The 25,074-nt window shown below is 43.1% G+C and overlaps 1 protein-coding gene across 9 annotated transcripts in view; it reads right to left on the reverse strand.

Annotated features, from left to right (window-relative positions):
• LOC124008799 (neurexin-2-like) overlaps positions 1-25,074 on the reverse strand; it is a 1,096,959-nt gene that overhangs the window by 615,098 nt on the left and 456,787 nt on the right. For 8 of the 9 annotated variants that reach the window (XM_046320364.1, XM_046320362.1, XM_046320358.1 and 5 more), the window contains one exon: positions 2,068-2,091. The exons of the other annotated variant lie outside the window; for it this stretch is intronic. In XM_046320364.1, the coding sequence (XP_046176320.1) occupies positions 2,068-2,091 (24 nt within the window). The remainder of the gene's footprint in view (positions 1-2,067; positions 2,092-25,074) is intronic. 9 annotated transcript variants of the gene reach the window in all.

Raw genomic sequence — 25,074 nt, forward strand, 5'->3', positions numbered from 1 at the left:
ATAACGAAAATAACAGGGGTGGCTAGAGTTACGTGGCCGTACAGATAATATTAGAACGGTTGATATATGTACGAATATATATAATAGCCATGATATATATATACATATACATATATGCTTTAATGTCATTGGTTTATAAAAAAAAGAAAAAGGAAAAAACATAAAAGAAAAGGGGGTCAACTCTGACATGCATGGGTTGAGGCCAGTAAAACTCAGAGGTAACAAGGTCGTGTTAGTGATGGAGACAGTAGATCGGACATAGTTGAAACATTCCGAGAGATATCCCCCTACATGTCATGCAACAATACTGGGGAGTGCAGAACCCACGTTTATTATTGACTTGTGCAAATCCAGTGACAGGCAGTAAGAAACTAACCAACTACAGCTACCCGGAAAGGTCAAACAGTACAGAATCTATTTTACCATCTGTTCCACTATGGGTGCTAATATATGAAGATCTGTGAAATAATTTACTATTGACTAGTTTAATGTCCTTGAGTCTAACATATTCCACACTTAACAAACTGAATATGAAAAAAAATAACATCTGAAATATAAGATGTCTACACAAATGTTATACATGAAAGAAAAGAATGTACTGTAAATGAGATCTTAATATCTTCCCTAGAGTCTTCAACTGTTTTTTTTTGTTGTAATAACCAAGTAGTGTTAATTGAGTCATTTACACTAGTGCAGGGTAATGCTGTAATTCAACAAAATTGCTTATGTAAAGCAATGAAAATTGTATCCTTCTGGGGCATTTTTTATTTATTTAATTGGCACGGATTACCAAAACGTCTTCTAACAAAACAACCACATCAGTATTCATACGCCAACCAGCCTCTAATACTCTCCTTTCACATTTTGTTCAATCTATCCCTTTCTAAAAAAATGAATCACTTTCCCCATTTCCTCTAGCAAACCAGTAGCAACACTGTCTTTGTTGCCTGACTCCGAGCAGTCTGGTTCTACACAATAAAGCTTTAGTGGCGGACAAGGGGACAATATTTACCACTCAGAGACAATGGCATTTAATTAGGCTGGGTGTTGAGAGTCTAGGTAAAGGACTCAGAGCTGATCCAGCTCAGTCATAAATCACACTATAGGTCTAATGGGATCGGGTCCTCATTTTGAGGCCCTGCTTTACGGCCTGACCTCCCCCCACTAAATAAGGTGGTGCATATACAGACCTGAACTATTCATGTTTGAGGGGGAACCACAGGTCTTGGCACATAGAGCCTCACCTGTGGCAAACTATCAAAATGGGTGTCTTGATGCAGCTGGCGCTCGTAAAATGAAGACAGAATCAAGCTTTTTTTACAGGCTTTACTTCTGGATATATTCATTCGCTGCAGTGCATTCTCCACAGAACCCGTAAATAGTTGAATAGTATTCTGTTTTACTGAATTGACAAATATTCAAACGTTCTAACACTAAAGACATAGGTCATCTAGTTTCACACATAGTAGAATACTATCCAAATGGCCCTAGTTCTTAATACCTGCCACTGGGGGGGGTTGTAATAGTAGGGGTATTTCTCTGTCAATAGAGTCCACTATGCACTTGCACTTCAAGTTCGCTTGTTGCAAGAAAATTGATAGGGGGAAAAACTGAAGTAAAATCGGAACTTCTTTGGATAGATTTTGTTATAGTCAATTCAGAAGTTGCTACGGTATCTTTCTTGTAATATTATTCTCTATTTCTTATTGAGGATAGTGTTTGAGGAAAAAAGAAACAAATAAAAGGGGAGAAAAAAAATCAAAGTAACAATTTTTTTTCTTCTAAATTGTTGTTAAATTAATCATTTTAGGACAGACCTCTTTCAGTGGATAGGTACAATTTCTGGAAGGAAGGGAGGAGTTTTGGATGGTAAAAAGTGGAAACAAACATAAAGTAAAAGAAAGACAAATAGAGGTGATTCTGTTTTTTTCCAGCTACCTTGGAATCGATGGAAGTTTTGTATTTTCAGTAAAGAGCAAACGGAATAGAAAGAGGTAACGGAAACCCGGGGCAAACCAAAGTAAAGACAATTAGAATGATATCTACCATATAATGCAGTTTGTTTACCATAGCGTGTCCAATGCCTGCGTGCTTCAGGAGAAAACAGGGGGAGGAGAAAGGAAAAAAAAAAGAATGACAAACCGTGAACTCAATAAAGGACACTTCAACGGTAAGTAAAGGAGATTTCGCCTTTTTGAGAAACAAAAACAGGTTCATTAATTTGAGAATATAGGCGATAATAATCCAACCAATCAATCCTTGAAATGTCCAAAATGAAATAAATTTGGATGACACAAATCATCCAAATAAAGAAATAAAGAAAGTAATTGGAAACTTTTTGTTGTTGTTGTATTAAAGGGTTGTCCAAAAATAAAAGAGATAAAACAATATCATTGTATTTGTTAGTACGTAAGTTCACACATTAAGTAGAAAAGAAGAACAGATGACTCACATTCCGTGAATGACACAGTGTTAGTTGTAAAAAAAGAAAAAAAAAGCTCAAAGGTAAAGGAAAACCAAATCACAAAAGAAAATAGTAAATTGGAGAATTCTTAAGCTTTTTGTTAGTAAAAAGACAAGAGTTAGCAAATTAATTTTCACATAGAGGGGTTGGGGGCAGATTGGGGGGTTGGGCTTGTTTCTGAGTGGGGAAGGGAATGAAGGAAAAGCAGTTCAGTATTAGTAGTAACCACGTCTGCTAGTCTTGGCTGTGGGTGTGGCTGGTAGGAGGGACAAGCTCCTTAGAATCGGTGTTCCATTGCAGGGGGTGTGGCCAGTCATGTTCCGAATGGTTGGCAGGTTATATTTTCCCAAGCAAACATTTTCTCAGGTTGCTTTTCTTAAAGATCTTGTGCAAGAGCCAGTTTAGGGAGAATGGAGAAGCCAAAAACAGAAAAAAAACATATCAAAAGGTAAATGATCACAATTATCACAATAGTTCAAATAGCTAAGAGAACAAGGACAGCAGCATCGACGATGATAATCAGAAAGTTAAGGATATTCAATTTCAATGGGGTATATAAGAAAAACAAAACACAAATGACATGTATTGCATATTGTAGCAGAGAGAAAGAAGGAAAGAAAGGTTTGAAAGAGATGTTGTTCCTTTTGGGCGATGCAGTATCATTGTGTCTGTGTCCTGAAAGAGTTAGATATTCAGTTATTCGAGTTCACTTCCAAAACACGCAATAACCCATATCCTCTGCCCCTAGGGAGAGAAACAAACACAAAATGGACAATGTGTTAGAAGTCGACTAGTTATATGCACGTGATGACAAACAGTAGCCTGGCTTTTCCTCACAATTCACTGCGAATGATGACAATGAAAATACTGTATGCACCAATGTTGAATTTGCAAGTTGTCATGTGATGCCTGTATGAAGCCTGATGTCATTTTAACCTTAATTCCCAACTAGAGGAGAATGTATAGCTTTTAAATAGATAACTGTACTTCTCTCTGACTTGGTATGTTCATATCTCACAATGTTGTGCCAGACGGTAAAGATAGATCAATTATATACCAGTGTTACGTGTGTGTGTGTGTGTGTGTGTGTGTGTGTGTGTGTGTGTGTGTGTGTGTGTGTGTGTGTGTGTGTGTGTGTGTGTGTGTGTGTGTGTGTGTGTGTGTGTGTGTGTGTGTGTGTGTGTGTGTGTGTGTGTGTGTGTGTGTGTGTGTGTGTGTGTGTTTGTACATTTGTGCTTATGTGCAAAAATGCAGTACAGATCCTTCCCACTGGGCAAAAAATGGTTGAATCAATGTTGTTTCCACGTCATTTCAACAAAAAAACAAACAATGTGATGACGTTGAATCAACATTGAATCAACGTGGAAAACCGGTTCGATTTGCAAAAAGTCATCAACGTATGGGAATTGAACCTAGACCAAATTGAACCTAGACGTTGAAATGACGTCTGTGCCCAGTGGGTTGTAGCTTTTTCTGTACGTGCCCAAAGGGTTTACTCTGTGTGTTTATGAGTGGGAGTGAATAAGAGTGGCAGCCACACATCTGACCTCCACAGTAGCAGTGGGGTTAGTCAGAAAAAGAAGATGGCCGCTCACTGTTTGATCCGGGTCACCAGATCCACTCACTGTTTGATCAAGCACCCCCGCCCTGCCGCTAATGATTTATGTTAATCCATTAATTAGCTAAATAAGTTCCTACAGTGGGTGTGAAATTTGCATATGTATGCCTCTGCCTCGTCAAAGACCCACACTGTGCTTGTGTCTCTAATCGTAACAAAACACAGACACCGATACATCAAACTCAAAATAGGGATTGAAAGGGACTGGAGATGCAAAACGATGGTTTATTAAATAAGACAAATGACGGTCTATGAAGGTGACAATCACTGCGTGTCTTTGGCTAACGGACAGATAGCAATTATGTGAATTTGTGAGAAGCGTGATTAAATATTACGTTTGTGGTGTTTCAGATCCCCCCCCCCCCCCCAGTGTTTGATGTCTGAATCCTGAACTGATCTCGGCTCTTTAAGATGTTCTTACAATCAGGGAAAAATTGCGGAATTAATGTGGAAAATGTATCTCCTCAGACTGCTGACGGTCTTTGAATAGATATAAAAAGAGGGAGGAAGCAAAGTATGGAGAGAAGTCAGACTGGAGTCATCCCTTCGTCAACGTTTTGGAGAAAGAGAAGACACAGTAACACCCTGAATTGACCAAGAAGAGTCAGTATAGAGATCTTCGACCAACATTCCAGGCCTACACTCCTCCTTTCTCTTCAAACCATGTCATTTTTATTTCTATTTAACCTTTATTTTATCAGGGAGTCATAGCGTGACCGCATGTTAAATAATTCAAGCGGAGACGGGCAAGGAAAGTCGGAGGGAAGAAAGAGGTATAGCTCAATATACCAGCTCCTGAAACCATTGGAGATCGCTTAAACTTTTATGAACCTGTAGAGTGAGGGGGAGAAAGACAGAGAGAAATGAAAGATGGCAGAGATCCAGAGATCCAGAGATCCAGAGAGAGAGAGAGAGAGAGAGAGAGAGAGAGAGAGAGAGAGAGAGAGAGAGAGAGAGAGAGAGAGAGAGAAACCGACACATAACTGCCTCTCACGTATACAGGAACACACGTCTCAACCTCAGCCTGCCAGTGGGTATACTCAACGAGGCCTCCCTATTTTTCACAGTCTTCAGCTGTGGCATTGACGGCCCTCGTCCGCCCTCGCCTTCCCTGTCTGTAATTGACTCATCTGGGACAGGGAGGCAGGGAGGAGGCGTTGGTCATTGTTTGCTGATGGGGGATAAAACTAATCGTGTAAACAAGGAGCAGGCCCCGATAAATAACTTTTTTTATAAGCTCACTCAGCAGCTCCCTGCATTATTAATGTGGGGAAGGGACTATAAAGAGCTATTAGCATTGTTTCACCATTGTTGCCTTCCACTTGCGGAAGGAAAGGAGAGAATTGACATCTCTTCTCTGTCAACAGTCTGGGGGAAGTGGCAAATCGCTAAGGCCCAGAAGCAAATGAGATGACAGCCGGATCGTGTTGACTGAGTAGCAGTAAATGAGGCTATCAGGAGTTTGATCTTTACGTACATGTCACAATGGACAAAGTTGAACTATCACCGTGAGCACAATCGAGATAAATATTTAATGCGGCTGTAAAAAAAAAGATCAATGGTTGGGCAGACTCTGAAAAGGCCCACTGTAGCATAGGTCTGTGTGGATTTATAACACATAACAAGAGAACGGTAAGACTGATGACCGCTTTCATATCAATTTCCAATTTAGCCAATAATAGTCCGTGATAAAAAAGCGACAGGGATAAATCGTATTGGCTGGAATGAATGGTTAGTATTTTTCATTAGACCTGAGGTAGTTGAGAGGGTAATGGGTTTTATAGAGTGCGATACGATTAGAGCACTACTCCTGGAAGAGAGTCTGCATACAGGACTCATATTGAAATGGTCACATAGTTGATCATTCAGGGAACATCACCTACTATGCCTGCAGGAAGTATTCCCACCCCCTCGACTCATTCCGCATTATGTCGTTTTACAGGCTGAATTGTCACCCATCTACACACAATACCCCACAACGACAAAAGGGAAAAATTGTTTTTAGACATTTTAGCAAATTTATAGACAATTTAAGACAGACATATCTAATTAATATAAGTATTCACACCCCTGAGCCAATACTTTGTTAAAAGCATCTTTGACAGTGATTACAGGTGTGTGTCTTCCTGGGTAAGTCTCTAAGAGCTTTCCACACTTGGATTGTGCAGCATTATTCACTTCATTATTCTTCAAGCTCTGTCAAATTGGTTGTTGATCAATGCTAGACAACCATTTCCACGTCTTGCCATAGATTTTCTAGTAGACCTATGTCAAAACTGTAACTCGGCCAAATCGGGAACATTCCCTGTCTTCTTGGTAACCAGCTCCAGTGTAGATTTGGCATTGGGTTTTAGGTTATTTTCCTGTTGAAAGGGGAATTCATCTCCCAGTGTCTGGTGGAAAGCAAACGGAACCAGGCTATCCTCTAGGATTTTGAATCAGATTCTATTAGTCACATGCGCCGAATACAACAGGTTTACAACACCTTAAAGTGAAATGCTTACTTACAAGCCCCTAACCGGCAGTGCAGTTTCACAAAATGCAGATAAGAATAAGAGATAAAAGTAACAAGTAATTAGAGAGGAGCAGTAAAAAAAGAACAACCGGGCACCGGTTAGTTGTAGTATGTACATGTCTCATTAGTATGTACATTCAGTAGCATGTACATTCTCATTATCATGAGACACTCTACCTCAGGTGACCAATGGCTCGAGACTTCTTTAGATATCGTGCACCAGCTGTTTATTTACATATTTAAATACATAGACCGCCGCCCCTGGTCTTACCAGACGCCACTGTTCTATGCACCGATGCCGGTACATCGTGTAACCAGCCAGCTGTATGTTGATATTGTCATCGTTTAGCCACGACTCCGTGAAGCATAAGATGTTACAGTTTTTAATGTCCCGATAATGTCCCGTAATCATCCCAAAAACTTGTCAATTTTATTGTCCAAAGATTGCATGTTTGTGAGCAGAATTGAGGGGAGTGTCGGTTTATTCGATCGCCTCCTTACTCCTCAGAAGGCAGCCCGCCCTCCAGCCTCTCTTTCTCCACCTCCTCTTTATGCAAATCACAGGAGACGGGGCCTGTTCCCAAGGGAGCCGTATATCCTCCGCCTCAGGCTCGTCAGAGTCGTGAACGAAGAAAAAGGATTCTGCTAGTCAGTGGTGAGTAATTACATTCCTGATGTCTAGAAGTAATTTTCGGTCATAAGAGATGGTAGTGGCAACATTATGTACAAAAATAGAAAAAAATAAGTTACAAACAACACCGATAAATGAACAAAAAAACACAATCGGTTGGGGGCAAAACGTCTGCCTTCTGTTCAGGTGCCAATTTATCCTCCTGATTTTTCCTGTGCTTAGCGCAATTCCATTTTTTTTATCCTGAAAAACTCCCCAGTCCTTAACAATTACAAGCATACCCATAATATGACGCATCCACCACTATGCTTGAAAATATGAAGAGTGGTATTTTATTTTTATATTATTTATTTTTATAGAATATTTTTATTCTGTATAGGCTTCCTCCTTTTCACCTTGTCAATTAGGTTAGTATTGTGGAGTAACTACAATGTTGTTGATCCATCCTCAGTTTTCTCCTATCCCAGCCATTAAACTCAGTAAATGTTTTAAAGTCTCCATTGGCCTCAAGGTGAAATCCCTGAGTGGTTTCCTTCCTCTCCGGCAACTGAGTTAGGAAGGACACCTGTATCCTTGTCGTGACTGGGTGTATTGATACACCATCCAAAGTGTAATTAATAACTTCACTATGCTCAAAGGGATATTCAAATGTCTGCTTTTTAATTTGTTTTACACATCTACCAAAAGGTGCCCTTCTTTGCGAGGCATTGGAAAAAGATCCCTGGTCTTTGTGGTTGAATCTGTGTTTGAAATTCACTGCTCGACTGAGGGACCTTACAGATAATTGTATGTGTGGGGTATAGAGTAAATCCAGGCAATTTATTTTATGAGATGTTAGCACATTCTTTACTCCGGAACTTATTTAGGCTTGCCATAACAAAGGGGTTGAACACTTTCAGCTTTAATTTTATTTTATTTTCATTTGTACAAATGTCAATAAACATAATTCCACTTTAACATAATGGGGTACTGTGTGTAGGCCAGTGACAAAATATAAATTGAATCCATTTTAAATTCAATTCAGACTGTAACACAACAAAATGAGGATACTCAACATGCGGTTGCTGAGGGATGCGCGAGTGTGCGTGGGTGCGTTTGGTGTGTTGTGTGCATGCATGTATGCGCTCATGTTTGTATTTGATCTGGCATGTGTATATGTCTTGTATGCACCACATGTTGCAGCAGAGGTGTCAGTGGAGTATTGCTTTAGTGAGATCTACAGCAGTGTGGTCAGGGGAGTATTGCTTTAGTGAGATCTACAGCAGTGTGGTCAGGGGAGTATTGCTTTAGTGAGATCTACAGCAGTGTGGTCAGGGGAGTATTGCTTTAGTGAGATCTACAGCAGTGTGGTCAGGGGAGTATTGCTTTAGTGAGATCTACAGCAGTGTGGTCAGAGGGGGAGTATTGCTTTAGTGAGATCTACAGCAGTGTGGTCAGGGGAGTATTGCTTTAGTGAGATCTACAGCAGTGTGGTCAGGGGAGTATTGCTTTAGTGAGATCTACAGCAGTGTGGTCAGGGGAGTATTGCTTTAGTGAGATCTACAGCAGTGTGGTCAGGGGAGTATTGCTTTAGTGAGATCTACAGCAGTGTGGTCAGGGGAGTATTGCTTTAGTGAGATCTACAGCAGTGTGGTCAGGGGAGTATTGCTTTAGTGAGATCTACAGCAGTGTGGTCAGTGTGGTCAGGGGAGTATTGCTTTAGTGAGATCTACAGCAGTGTGGTCAGGGAGTATTGCTTTAGTGAGATCTACAGCAGTGTGGTCAGGGGAGTATTGCTTTAGTGAGATCTACAGCAGTGTGGTCAGGGGAGTATTGCTTTAGTGAGATCTACAGCAGTGTGGTCAGGGGAGTATTGCTTTAGTGAGATCTACAGCAGTGTGGTCAGGGGAGTATTGCTTTAGTGAGATCTACAGCAGTGTGGTCAGTGGAGTATTGCTTTGGTGAGATCTACAGCAGTGTGGTCAGGGGAGTATTGCTTTAGTGAGATCTACAGCAGTGTGGTCAGGGGAGTATTGCTTTAGTGAGATCTACAGCAGTGTGGTCAGGGGAGTATTGCTTTAGTGAGATCTACAGCAGTGTGGTCAGGGGAGTATTGCTTTGGTGAGATCTACAGCAGTGTGGTCAAGGGAGTATTACTTTAGTGAGATCTACAGCAGTGTGGTCAGGGGAGTATTGCTTTGGTGAGATCTACAGCAGTGTGGTCAGGGGAGTATTACTTTAGTGAGATCTACAGCAGTGTGGTCAGTGGAGTATTGCTTTAGTGAGATCTACAGCAGTGTGGTCAGGGGAGTATTGCTTTAGTGAGATCTACAGCAGTGTGGTCAGGGGAGTATTGCTTTAGTGAGATCTACAGCAGTGTGGTCAGGGGAGTATTGCTTTAGTGAGATCTACAGCAGTGTGGTCAGGGGGGAGTGAGATCTGCTTTCAGGGGAGATCTGAGACAGCAGTGTGGTCAGGGAGTATTGCTTTAGTGAGATCTACAGCAGTGTGGTCAGGGGAGTATTGCTTTAGTGAGATCTACAGCAGTGTGGTCAGGGAGTATTGCTTTAGTGAGATCTACAGCAGTGTGGTCAGGGAGTATTGCTTTAGTGAGATCTACAGCAGTGTGGTCAGGGAGTATTGCTTTAGTGAGATCTACAGCAGTGTGGTCAGGGGAGTATTGCTTTAGTGAGATCTACAGCAGTGTGGTCAGTGGAGTATTGCTTTAGTGAGATCTACAGCAGTGTGGTCAGGGGAGTATTGCTTTAGTGAGATCTACAGCAGTGTGGTCAGGGAGTATTGCTTTAGTGAGATCTACAGCAGTGTGGTCAGGGAGTATTGCTTTAGTGAGATCTACAGCAGTGTGGTCAGGGAGTATTGCTTTAGTGAGATCTACAGCAGTGTGGTCAGGGGAGTATTGCTTTAGTGAGATCTACAGCAGTGTGGTCAGGGAGTATTGCTTTAGTGAGATCTACAGCAGTGTGGTCAGGGAGTATTGCTTTAGTGAGATCTACAGCAGTGTGGTCAGGGAGTATTGCTTTAGTGAGATCTACAGCAGTGTGGTCAGGGAGTATTGCTTTAGTGAGATCTACAGCAGTGTGGTCAGGGAGTATTGCTTTAGTGAGATCTACAGCAGTGTGGTCAGGGAGTATTGCTTTAGTGAGATCTACAGCAGTGTGGTCAGGGGAGTATTGCTTTAGTGAGATCTACAGCAGTGTGGTCAGGGGAGTATTGCTTTAGTGAGATCTACAGAGTGTGGTCAGGGGAGTATTGCTTTAGTGAGATCTACAGCAGTGTGGTCAGGGAGTATTACTTTAGTGAGATCTACAGCAGTGTGGTCAGGGAGTATTGCTTTAGTGAGATCTACAGTAGTGTGGTCAGGGAGTATTGCTTTAGTGAGATCTACAGCAGTGTGGTCAGGGGAGTATTGCTTTAGTGAGATCTACAGCAGTGTGGTCAGGGGGAGTATTGCTTTAGTGAGATCTACAGCAGTGTGGTCAGGGGAGTATTGCTTTAGTGAGATCTACAGCAGTGTGGTCAGGGGAGTATTATTGCTTTAGTGAGATCTACAGCAGTGTGGTCAGGGGAGTATTGCTTTAGTGAGATCTACAGCAGTGTGGTCAGGGGAGTATTGCTTTAGTGAGATCTACAGCAGTGTGGTCAGGGGAGTATTGCTCTAGTGAGATCTCCAGCAGTGTGGTCAGGGGAGTATTGCTTTAGTGAGATCTCCAGCAGTGTGGTCAGGGGAGTATTGCTTTAGTGAGATCTACAGCAGTGTGGTCAGGGGAGTATTGCTTTAGTGAGATCTACAGCAGTGTGGTCAGGGAGTATTACTTTAGTGAGATCTACAGCAGTGTGGTCAGGGGAGTATTGCTCTAGTGAGATCTCCAGCAGTGTGGTCAGGGGAGTATTGCTTTAGTGAGATCTCCAGCAGTGTGGTCAGGGGAGTATTGCTTTAGTGAGATCTCCAGCAGTGTGGTCAGGGGAGTATTGCTTTAGTGAGATCTACAGCAGTGTGGTCAGGGGAGTATTGCTCTAGTGAGATCTACAGCAATGTGGTCAGGGGAAGCCGAGAGGTGTCTTTCTAGCAGGTAGTTTGTTCCGCTTTCATTCCAATCCTCTCCTTGATACTCCCCTTCCTCCTTTCCTTCCTTCCTTCCCTCCCTCCGCTCTCAACCATAACACCACAGCCTGGGCTCCCAGTAATGGAAATTGACAGAACAGCTCCAGGTGACAATATAAATGTCAGCGCAATTACGCCGGGGAGAGAGAGCTAGGCAAACAGGTGGGGCTGTGTGTGTGCAGCCACAAGTGAAAATGATGGCTAATAGTACCTAAGTAGACATTTCTTCTGTGTTATCCCTCTCTCTGAAAGTATATCGCTCTCTCTCCCCCTCTCTTTTTCCCTCAGTTTGTGTATTTCCAAAATACTACCTGCAACATTTATGAGTATGCTCTAATGGTCCAGAGATTTTTTACATAATTATAGGTCTGGTTAAAATGGCTGTAAGATGCAAACTAGGACATGAATAAACATGACAGTTGGTGACAGAGCTGTTAGTGGTAAACAAGGGGCTCTTTCTGAGTGAGAAGGGTTGACGATGTTAATGTAGGCAAACACACACACACACAAGCACTTGTTCATACAAACTACATATTAGCAAACAAATGGGATGCTATGCAAAGGACATGCAGATGATTGCTATTGACTTTAATGTTGAGTAGCGATTCAAACAAATGCTCATACATCGGCATGAGCTAAATGTCTTTGGCCAGAAGCTCTCTTCTACCTGTGTGCAGAACATCCAGCAGACTCATGAGAGCTGATATACCGCATGCCATTTCACCCAACTGTTACCCCGCATGCCATTTCACCCAACTGTTACCCCGCATGCCATTTCACCCAACTGTTACATCACATGCCATTTCACCCAACTGTTACCCCGCATGCCATTTCACCCAACTGTTACCCCGCATGCCATTTCACCCAACTGTTACATCACATGCCATTTCACCCAACTGTTACACCGCATGCCATTTCACCCAACTGTTACATCACATGCCATTTCACCCAACTGTTACATCACATGCCATTTCACCCAACTGTTACATCACATGCCATTTCACCCAACTGTTACCCCGCATGCCATTTCACCCAACTGTTACACCGCATGCCATTTCACCCAACTGTTACCCCGCATGCCATTTCACCCAACTGTTACCCCGCATGCCATTTCACCCAACTGTTACATCACATGCCATTTCACCCAACTGTTACCCCGCATGCCATTTCACCCAACTGTTACACCGCATGCCATTTCACCCAACTGTTACACCGCATGCCATTTCACCCAACTGATACCCCGCATGCCATTTCACCCAACTGTTACACCGCATGCCATTTCACCCAACTGTTACACACCGCATGCCATTTCACCAAATTGTTACATAACATGTCCTTTAAAAGTGTTACTAGAACATTGCATGCCATTTCACCCAACTGTTACAACCGCATGCCTTTTCACCAAATTGTTACAACGCATGCCCTTTCACCCAAGTGTTACACATTGCATGCCATTTCACCAAATTGTTACACGCATGCCCTTTCACTTTAAGTGTTACACATTGCATGCCATTTCACCATTGTTAAACGCATGCCCTTTCACCCAAGTGTTACACATTGCATGCCATTTCACCCAACTGTTACACACCGCATGCCCTTTCACCAAATTGTTACAACGCATGCCCTTTCACCCAAGTGTTACACATTGCATGCCATTTCACCCAACTGTTACACACCGCATGCCCTTTCACCAAATTGTTACAACGCATGCCCTTTCACCCAAGTGTTACACATTGCATGCCATTTCACCCAACTGTTACCACCGCATGCCCATTTCACCAAACTGTTACACACATGCCCTTTCACCCAAGTGTTACACATTGCATGCCATTTCACCCAACTGTTACACACCGCATGCCCTTTCACCAAATTGTTACAACGCATGCCCTTTCACCCAAGTGTTACACATTGCATGCCATTTCACCAAATTGTTACAACGCATGCCCTTTCACCCAAGTGTTACACATTGCATGCCATTTCACCAAATTGTTACAACGCATGCCCTTTCACCCAAGTGTTACACATTGCATGCCATTTCACCCAACTGTTACACACCGCATGCCCTTTCACCAAATTGTTACAACACATGCCCTTTCACCCAAGTGTTACACATTGCATGCCATTTCACCCAACTGTTACACACCGCATGCCCTTTCACCAAATTGTTACAACGCATGCCCTTTCACCCAAGTGTTACACATTGCATGCCATTTCACCAAATTGTTACAACGCATGCCCTTTCACCCAAGTGTTACACATTGCATGCCATTTCACCAAATTGTTACAACGCATGCCCTTTCACCCAAGTGTTACACATTGCATGCCATTTCACCAAATTGTTACAACGCATGCCCTTTCACCCAAGTGTTACACATTGCATGCCATTTCACCCACAGATAATCGTCGCTAGAGGGAGGTGATCGGTGGCTCTGCTATCGCGACTAGTCCTTGCTGGTGGGAATGTTATGGGAAAGGCATGGTTAACCCTACGAGAGCTGTGCTACTCTTTAGACTAGAGAGAGAGGGGATTAAATATGTTATGAGGTCAGGGGGTGGTGGCGCTGAAGTGGTTCATACCTCTCCTGTATAGAAATACAGCGTTAACCCTACGAGAGCTCTGCTACTCTATAGAGATACAGAGGCAGACTATAGTATGCGATGAGGACAGTACTGGCACTGAAGTGGTTCATGCCTCTTCTGTACCGGAGGCAGAAACATAAACAGGCTCGAGATGAAACAACAGCCAGCGGACTGGCTGGTTGCTAGGTGACAAATTATGAGCGGGGAGAGGAGATGCAAGTGGAAGGGAGAGGAGGAATTGATTTGACGACTATTCTGCATTCTAGTGGCTTCCTCTCTGTGTCGATGAAGGTTGACGCTGTGGGATGGAGAGAGGAAGGGAAGAAGGGATGGAAGGGGAGGGAGAGGGGTGGGGCATAATTGCAGTTGTTAGTTTGATGATGCCAAACAGAGAGGGATAGAAAAACAGCAGGATAAGAGATGCAGAAGAATGTCCAAGAAGCCCCGCTATTGATTGTGGTGCTGTTTGTTCTTTCTGCTGCCTATGGAATGATTCAATCATTCCTCATCCCATACAAAGGTAGAGCTAGCCTTTTTAAGCCCCTGATTCTCAAGCTCCAGTGTGTGTGTGTGTGTGTGCATGTGTCTGTCTGCACATGATTATGTCAAATCAAATCAAAGTTCATTGGTCTGGCGGGTGCAGAGAAATGCTTGTGTTGCTCGCTCCTAACAGCGCAGTAGAATGTCAAACAAGTGCAAGAATAATCGAAAAACTAAAAACAAGAGTGTGTGCCTCTTCATGCATGAGTGTGCGTGCACTCTGTACACGCACAGTGTGTCCTGCCTGCAGCACATCAAAGCCAATGTGTTGGAGGAGCTGAACTCAGGGCACTGGGAACCTCAGGGCAGTGCGCTCAGAGCAGTGCGCTCAGCACCTAAGAACAAGACAAATCTGTTTGATCCCACAATTAATCCAATGGCTGAAACCAAGGTCTAATTATACAGAAGGGGGAAAAAGACATGGGATAGAGCACTAGATAGAGAGAGAGAACGAGAAAGTGAATGAGCAGAGCGCGAGAGGGAGACAAAGAAAGAGAGCGAATAGGAAAGGTGTTCAAGACTTCAAATGTCTCAGTCACCAGGCGTAAGCGAAGCCTTCTCCCCAGTTCACAGACACACGAGCAGCAAATGCTTTTGTTGTTAAGCCACAGAGGGAATAAAAGAAAGCCTTTCATATTCCATCAGTCCCTAAACTGTGCTCTTACATCCCAGAGAAGCTTTCTCTCTTTCACTGCAGGTAGAGTGTCATACACGTGGACACACACACACCCAACCATCCCATCCTCATACACTCACTGATGTCCTGCAGCTCTCCCTGTCTGGATCATGTTTCCTATTGGTTGTAGGTCCCCCCAGAGGGCCTTAAGGTGCCTGTTCTGCACACAGACAGATAGACAGCCCCTGACTGTGCTTACTGTATTACCCTCTTTCAGTAAGTGGTTTGGAATGACCTAAAGATCCAAACTGCAAGAAAGATCCCTGCTCCCCTTTTCTGGCAGCAGAAGTATGTGAATATCACGTCTGTGTCTCTTCCCTGTAGCCTGTGCGTCATATCAGGTTTAGCTGTACAGTTGTTACATTTCAGTGTATTGGTATCTGCATTTCCATGGTTTACACGTTGCAAAAACCAGCCTTTCAGCAAACTTGAAGTACTAGATTACCCTAAGAAAGCGGACAATTCCAGCACAGATAACATAAAACATTTAGCCACTTAGAGCGGTAATGAACCTACTGGGCACGCGTTGTTTCCACGTCATTTCACTGAAATGATATTGAACCAACGTGGAAAAGGTGTTCAATTGACATCTGTGCCCAGTGGGAATCGACTGAAGTGGGAGAGATGGGGGATATTGGCAGAATCTCCTTAATGTTCATCCTCTCCTGCCGAATCCTAACATCTCTGATGGGGAGCACTCTATAATCAAAACACAATTTCAGACAGAGAGCAATTCAATGAGTAGGCTTCATTCATAATGACAGAAGATGTCTTTACTCTCTCAAGTCAGTGTGTGTGTCAGTAATATCAAGGCAATTCGCTGTTCTCTCACTGATTAGGACACTGCTTCTGACCAGAGCACTATGGGTCCTGGTAAAAAAGTAGTGCACTATATATATATATAATATAGGGAAAAGGGTCTGAATTGGGACAAAGCCTAGTTGTATGGAACATGGAGAGTATATTGATTATTGAGGATAATATACAATGGCAAGAAAAAGTATGTGAAAACTTGAAAATAACCTGGATTTTCTGCATAAATTAGTCATCAAATTTACACAAAGTCCCAACAATACACAAACATAGTGTGCTTAAACTAATACACACACATTATTGTATTTGTCTTGCCTATATTGAATACATCATTTAAACATTCACAGTGTAGGTTGGAAAAAGTATGTGAAGACCTAGGCTAATGACTTTTCCAAAAACTAATTGGAGTCAGGAGTCAGCTAACCTGAAGTCCAATCAATGAGACGATATGGTCTAGTTTCCTGAATTTCCAGTTGACTGATTTGCCCAAAGTAAACTGCCTGCTACTCAGGCCCAGAAGCTTTCCTATTTTGCTTTCCTATTGAACATACTACTTTCCGTATGAAATATTATAGTTTATTTACATTTATAGTACCTGAGGATTAAATAGAAATGTAATTTGACTTGTTTGGACGAAGTATAGCGGTAGCTTTTTGGACTCCTTTGTCTGCATGTTGAACGAGTGGATTACTGAAATCGATGGCGCCAACTAAACTGACTTTTTGGGATATAAAGAAGGATTTTATCTAACAAAACGCTGTAGCTGGGACCATTGGGAATGGAAACAGAGGAAGATCTTCTAAAGTAAGTGATTTATTTAATCGCTATTTGTGATTTTATGAAGCTTGTGCTGGTTGTAAAAATATGTTGATGTGGGGCGCCGTCCTCAGACATTCGCATGGGATGCTTTCGCCGTAAAGTATATTGTAAATTGGACAAAGCAGTTAGATTAACAAGAATTTAAGATTTTAAATTATATAAGATACTTGTATATTCATGAATGTTTAATATTACGATTTTATATGAATTGCGCGCCCTCCAATTTCACCGGATGTTGTCAGCTGGTATCCCACGAGAGGGATGCCTATCCCTAAGAATTAAGAAGAATCCTAGAGTGTCAGCTACAGACTTACAGAAATCTCTGGAACATGCTAACATCTCTGTTGACGAATCTACGATACGTAAAACACCAAACAGGAGTAGTGTTCATGGGAGGACACCACGGAGGAAGCCACTGCTGTCCAAAAAACCATTGCTGCACGTCTGAAGTTTGCGAAAGAGCACCTGGATGTTCCACAGCGCTTTTAGCAAAATATTCTGTGGATAGATTCAACTAAAGTTGAGTTGATTGGAAGGAACACAACACTATGTGAGGAGACAAAAAGGCACAACACATGTCAAAACCTCATCCCAACTGTAAAGTACGGTGGAGGGAGCATCATGGTTTGGGGCTGCTTTTCTGCCTCAGGGCCTGGACAGCTTGCTATCATCAACAGAAAAATGAATTCCCAAGTTTTTCAAGACATTTTGTAGGAGAATGTTAGGCTATCTGTCCACCAATTGAAGCTCAACAGAAGTTGGGTGATGCAACAGGACAACGACCCAAAACACAGAAGTAAATCAACAACAGAATGACTTCAACAGAAGAAAATACGCCTCCTGGAGTGGCCCTGTCAGAGTCCTGACCTCAACCCGATTGAGATGCTGTGGCATGAGCTCAAGAGAGCAGTTCACACCAGACATCCTAAGAGTATTGCTGAACTGAAACAGTAAAAAAGTATAATTATTTGCGTGTTATTTGCGTGTTATTAGTTTAAGCAGACTGTGTTTGTCTATTGTCAATTTGTGCAGAAATCCAGGTAATTCCAAAGGGTTCACATACTTTTTCGTGCCACTGTATGTTTGCTATTGTGAACAGAATGAATGAAGGGCATGTTTATAAATAGACAATTGTGAATACAGAATTGGTATGTTATGTGTCATGTAGTAGATGACATGTGTTCATGCCATTTATTTTGTGTTACTTTGTCATGCATTGGAGACAGTCAGCTAAGTGTACTTGTGGATGTGTGCATGTATAGACCTATATGCTTACACTCTTAGAAATAACGATTGCAAAAGGGTTCTTCGAAATGTCCCCATTGGAGAACCCTTTTGTGTCCCAGGTTGATGGGTTCAATGTAGAACCTTCTGTGGAAAGGGCTCTTCAAAGGGTTATCTTATGGGGAGAGCCAAAGAACGTTTTTAGGTTCTATATAACAGCTTTTATTGTGTAGCCACCCTCCTATTGGTCCGTTGGTCTTGCTGCATGGGTTTGCATTTTATGCATGGGGTGCTTTTGCTGCAGTATCTGTCTGTCTGTCCAGCCACTTAGCCGTGGAGTATTGCAGCACGGTCACCAGTGCTTAAAGTCTACGAACCGTACATGATAGAATCTCATTATGTCACAGCCGGAGAGAAGAGAAGGAGAACCGTGGGTAGGAGGAGAGGAAACGGGAAGGGACGCCTGCCTGACTGACTCTCTGTGTTTGAAGGAGTCTCCTCCATGATGAGAGGTCACTGTGAACGTCCTTGCCTGTCCATCATCCATATACCACAGGGACCATCCACACTGCTCTCAGACACAGTATGTTACTTCTCCCCAGCCCTGCAGTACAGCATTACCTCTCCCTACACAGGCATGCAGTACAGCATTACCTCTCCCTACACAGGCCTGCAGTACAGCATTATCTCTCCCTACACAGGCCTGCATTACAGCGTTACCTCTCCCTACACAGGCCTGCAGTACAGCGTTACCTCTCCCTACACAGGCCTGCAGTACAGCGTTACCTCTCCCTACACAGGCCTGCAGTACAGCGTTACCTCTCCCTACACAGGCCTGCAGTACAGGCCTGTAGTACAGCTCTCCCTACACAGGCCTGCAGTACAGCGTTACCTCTCCCTACACAGGCCTGCAGTACAGCGTTACCTCTCCCTACACAGGCCTGCAGTACAGCGTTATCTCTCCCTACACAGGCCTGCAGTACAGCGTTACCTCTCCCTACACAGGCCTGCAGTACAGCGTTACCTCTCCCTACACAGGCCTGCAGTACAGCGTTACCTCTCCCTACACAGGCCTGCAGTACAGCGTTACCTCTCTCTACACAGGCCTGCAGTACAGCATTACCTCTCCCTACACATAGTACCTCTCTCTACACAGGCCTGCAGTACAGCATTACCTCTCCCTACACAGGCCTGCAGTACAGCATTATCTCTCCCTACACAGGCCTGCAGTACAGCATTACCTCTCCCTACACAGGCCTGCAGTACAGCGTTACCTCTCCCTACACAGGCCTGCAGTACAGCGTTACCTCTCCCTACACAGGCCTCCAGTACAGCATTACCTCTCCCTACACAGGCCTGCAGTACAGCGTTACCTCTCCCTACACAGGCCTGCAGTACAGCATTACCTCTCCCTACACAGGCCTGCAGTGCAGCGTTACCACTATTTACCACTGGGTGGAGCTGTGATTCTGAGTTGAGTTTCTTCTCTTCAGGATTCCATATCCTCTCACCTAATTCTCTGCCACATTTTCACCATTGAGAAGCTGAAAAATCCACAGGTTTCAGGTGAGCGGTGGTGGAGGAGAAAACACACGATGAGAGAAAAAAAAACAACTGAATGATTAGTCACCAGCTTGAACCGCTTGGGAAGCTCATTGTAACAACTGCGGTTGCCGAACAACACAGTAAAAGCATTTAATTGAATGAAATCAAGCTAGGCATTAGAAAGGAATGGAAATTGTGGCTTTAGCGCTATTAGAACAGGTATAGGCTGGTGAAGACGGGGGAGAGGGCTATCCTGGCGGTATGGCATCATGTTGAAAGCAGGGTGTATAATATGAGCTGTGTGTGTGTGTGTGTGTATGTATACGCATTCATGCTTGTGCTCCTGTGTATGTGTGTATGTGTAAACATACACAGTGCATTCGGCAAGTATTCAGACCCATTGACTTTTCCTACATTTTGTTAGGTTACAGCCTTATTCTAAAATTGATTTTTTTTTTATACACACACAATACCCCATAATGACAAAGCGAAAACAGTTTTTTCGAAATGTTTGCAAATGTATTCAAATGAACAAACATAAATACCTTATTTACAGAACTATGAGACTCGAAATTGAGCTCAGGTGCATCCTGTTTCCACTGGTCATCCTCATCTACCACTTGGAGTCCAACTGTGGTAAATTCAATTGATTGGACATGATTTGGAAAGGCACACACCTGTCTATATAAGGTCCCACAGTTGACAGTGCAGGTCAGAGCGAAAAAAGGACCATGATGTCAAAGGAATTGTCCGTAGAGCTCCGAGACAGGATTGTGTTGAGGCACAGATCTGGGGAAGGGTACCAGCATTGAAGGTCCCCAAGAACACAGTGGCCTCCGTCATTCTTAAGTGGAAGAAGTTTGGAACCAAACTGAGCAACATACGGGGGAGAAAGGCTTTGTTCAAGGAGATGACCAAGAACCCGATGGTCACTCTGACAGAGCTCAAGAGTTCCTCAGTGGAGGTAGTTGTTCTCCCATCTCTACAGCACTCCACCAATCAGACCTTTATGGTAGAATTGCCAGACTGAAGCCACTCCTCAGTATAAGGCACATGACAGCGCACTTGGAGTTTGCCAAAATCCATGTAAAGACTCTCAGGCCATAAGAAACAAGATTCTTTGGTCTGATGAAACCAAGATTAAACTCTTTGGCCTGAAGGCCAAGTGTCAGACATGAAGGAAACCTGGCACCATTCCTACTGTGAAGCATGGTGGTGGCAGCATCATGCTGTGGGGGTGTTTTTCAGCAGCAGGGCCTGGGAGACTAGTCAGGATTGAGGCAAAGATGAACAGAGCAGAATACAGAGAGATCCTTGATGAAAACCTGCTACAGAGCGCTCAGGACCTCAGACTGGGGTGAAGGTTCACCTTCCAACAGGACAACGACCCTAAGCACACAGCCAAGACAATGCAGGACTGGCATCGGGACAAGTCTCTGAATGTCCTTGAGGGTTCCAGCCAGAGCCCGTACTTGAACCCGATCAAACATCTCTGGAGAGACCTGAATATAGATGTGCAGCAACACTCCCCATTCAACCTGACAGAGCATGAAAGGATCTGCAGAGAAGAATGGGAGAAACTCCTCAAATACAGGTGTGCCAAGCTTGTAATCGGTATGTAAACGAGACAGTAATCGCTTCCAAAGGTGCGCCCGCAAGGTACTGAGTAAAGGGTCTGAATACTTATGTAAATAAGTTATTTCAGTTATTTATTTGTAATACATTTGCAAAAATGTACTGTGTGTAGATTTTACAATACAGCGGTAACATAACAAAATGTGGAAAAAGTCAAGGGGTCTGAATACTTTCCGAATGGACTGTGTGTGTGTGTGTGTGTGTGTGTGTGTGTGTGTGTGTGTGTGTGTGTGTGTGTGTGTGTGTGTGTGTGTGTGTGTGTGTGTGTGTGTGTGTGTGTGTGTGTGTGTGTGTGTGTGTGTGTGTGTGTGTGTGTGTGTGTTCTCCTGCATGTGTATGAGCATGATCTGCTCCCAGAGGATTTTTTTTGATTAGCAAGGAGTAGAATGAGTGCAGGTCAGGTCTGACAGGTCAGGTCAATGCCATCAATATCCTCCCTCAGCCAACCAGGCAGTTAGTGGGGTGAAGGTAGTGTAAACGTAGAGCTCCTTAATGCATAGGGTTCCCCTCACGTCTACAACAAGGATACATAGAGGTCTCCTTTTCTCTGGGGATTACTAGAGCAGAGGTTGAGGGCATGTCCACTATGACAAAGGTCTTTGTGTTGTCCTATAGGCTATTAATTAAGAAGTGTCATTACAGTAGCATAATATAATTCCTCTCAAAAAATCAAATACAAGCAATGTATATTCCCTCTGCATGTAGTTGGACTGTTTGGCTCTATACTCCAGTATTTTGGAGTTGAGATCAAACGTTTTTATTTGAGGATATTTTCATACATACAATATATGTTTTACAGTTTATAAATGAAAGCACACGATGCATCTAGTGGGTCCAACTGTACGTGTCATTATTATTTAGACAAATTCACTTATTGTGCATTCAAAGAGTCAAAGGTCTAGTTTTTATTCCTTGCCATGCAATGACTACATACAGTTTGTTACTACAGTTACTTTTTTGCTGCGTTTCACATTATGTTTAGTCCAATAGAAACAAATGGTAAATCATGTATTGTCATTTTGGAGTCACTTTTACTGTAAATTGTAAATAAGAATAGAATCGTTTTCTGAACACGTCTACATTCATGTGGATGCTACTTCACCATGATTACAGATTATCCTGACTTAATCGTGAATAATGATGAGTGAGAAAGTTCCAGAGGCATAGATATCTAACCCCCCCCACCCCCTCCCAAAAAATGCTAACCTCCCATGTTATTGGTAACAGCTACCGTGTGTGTGTGTGTGTGTGTGTGTGTGTGTGTGTGTGTGTGTGTGTGTGTGTGTGTGTGTGTGTGTGTGTGTGTGTGTGTGTGTGTGTGTGTGTGTGTGTGTGTGTGTGTGTGTGTGTGTGTGTGTGTGTGTGTGTGTGTGTGTATAGATGTGTTTGTAGTATAGCTGACTATGTGTGGTATAGCATAGCTCAGTGTGGATCATTACAGTGGGACTGGTGGTGGGAGGGTGGGATCAGGGACAAAATCTCTAGAATCATGTCAGCTTTCCAAACTCATTAAATCTGTTTCAACCTGGTGAGCAAAAGCGCTCGCAGCAAAAAATATCTGACCCCTGCCATGTGGGAAGAATGGAGCTGCATTAGAAAGCGGATGTTTTACAGGCTCCTGACCAATTGTGCTATTTTGTGTCTTTTTTTGTGTGTCTTTTTTTTCGCGTGTGTCTAATGTTTACGCCATCGTTTCCGATGACCAAATAGAGCTTCTAGATATTAGAACAGTTTTCACTAACCTTCACTTGGACGAGGACTTCTACTTTGAGGCAAAAGACATGTCGATTTCTCTGTACCAGGCCCAAATCCCCAACAATCGAAGGAGGAGAAGACAGCGCTATATAGAGGCAGGTGCACGGGCACCCTGAAGAGACTGCGGCGGCGAGTGAATAAATCGTCTCCACCCTCTGTTCTATTGGCGAATGTCCAATCGCTGGAGAATAAACTGGACGAGCTCCGTTCGAGACTATCCTATCAACAGGACAGTAAGAAATGTTATATGTTATGCTTCTCGGAGTCATATTATCCAAGGACATGGATAATATACATATCGCTGTTTTTCCTATGCATCGGCAGAACAGCAGAGTCCAGTAAGATCAAGGAGTGTCTCTCTTTGTCGACAACAGCTGGAGTGCAATCTCTAAATTTATATTAAGAAAGTATCAAGGTTCTGCTTGCCTTACTTACAATTAAGCTGTGGAACATACTACTTAACAAGAGAGATTTCATCTGTATTTTGGTAGCTGTCTATTTACCACCATAAACCGATTCTGTCTCTAAGACCGCACTTAATGAGCTGTATACGGTCATAAGCAAAGAAGAAAATACACTTGCAGAGCTCTGGATGCCAGTGATTTAATGCAGGGAAATTGAAATCAGATTTACCTCATTTCTACCAGAAGGTCATGAGTGCAACTACAGGAGAAAAAAACCACTAGATCTTTACTACACACACAGAGATGCAATCAAAGCTCTCTCTTGCCCTCCATTTGGCAAATCTGACCATAACTCCTGACTCTTGCTTACAAGCAAAAACTCAAACAGGAAGTACCAGTGACACGCTCAATACAGAAGTGGTCCGATGAAGCAGACACTAAACTACAGGACTGTTTCGCTAGTGACCGTACATACATATCCCAACCAGAAGCCATGGATTACAGGCAACATCTGCACTGAACTAATGACTAGAGCTGCTGCTTTCAAGGAGCGGGAAAATAATCCGGGCGCTTATAAAATATCCCACTGCACCCTCCAACGAACCATCAAACAATGGTTGCAAAGCATGCAAAGCATTAATACAGGACTAAAATCAAATTATACTACACCAGCTCTGATGTTCATAACAGGGTTGCAAACTATCCCAGATTACAAAGGGAAACCCAGCCGAGAACTAACGAGTGACGCAAATCTATCAAACGAGCTAAATGCCTTCTATGCTTGCTTTGAGGCAAGCAACACTGAACCATGTGTGAGAGCACCAGCTGTTTTCAGATGACTATATGATCACTCTTTCCATAGCCGATGTGAGTAAGACCTCCATCAGGCCAGACGGATTACCAGGACACGTACTCAGAGCATGCGCTACCAGCTGGCAAGTGTCTTCACTGAAATGTTCAACCTATCCACAACCCAGTCTGTAATACCTACATTTTTTAACAAACCACCATAGTCCCTGTGACCAGGAATGCCATGGTAACCTATCTAAATGACTAGCTCCCGTAGCACTCATATATGCAGCCATAAAATACTTTGAAAGGTTGGTCATGGCTCACAACACCATAATCCCAAAAACCCTGGCCTCACTTCACATATTACACAATCTCTATTGCAATCCACACTTCCCTTTCCCACCTGGATAAAAGGAACACCTACAGTTGAAGACGGAAGTTTACATACAACTCAGCCAAATACATTTAAACTCAGTTTTTCACAAATCCTGACATTTAATCCTAGTAAAAATTCCCAGTTTTAGGTCAGTTAGGATCACCACTTTATTTTAAGAATGTGACATGTTAGAATAATAGTAGAGAGAATTATTTATTTTAGCTTCTATTTCTTTCATCACATTCCCAGTGGGTCAGAAGTTTACATACACTCAATTAGTATTTGGTAGCATTGCCTTTAAATTGTTTAACTTGGGTCAAATGTGTTGGGCAGCCTTCCACAAGCTTCCCACAATAAGTTGGGTGAATTGTGGCCCATTCCTCCTGACAGAGCTGGTGTAACTGAGTCAGGTTTGTAAGGCCTTCTTTCTCGCACGCACTTTTTCAGTTCTGCCCACACATTTTCTATAGGATTGAGGTCAGGGCTTTGTGATGGTCACCCCAAAACCTTGACTTTGTTGTCCTTAAGCCATTTTGCCACAACTTTGGAAGTATGCTTGGGGTCATTGTCCATTCGGAAGACCCA

The sequence above is a fragment of the Oncorhynchus gorbuscha genome, linkage group LG21, assembly GCF_021184085.1.
Source record: "Oncorhynchus gorbuscha isolate QuinsamMale2020 ecotype Even-year linkage group LG21, OgorEven_v1.0, whole genome shotgun sequence".
NCBI lineage: Eukaryota > Metazoa > Chordata > Actinopteri > Salmoniformes > Salmonidae > Oncorhynchus > Oncorhynchus gorbuscha.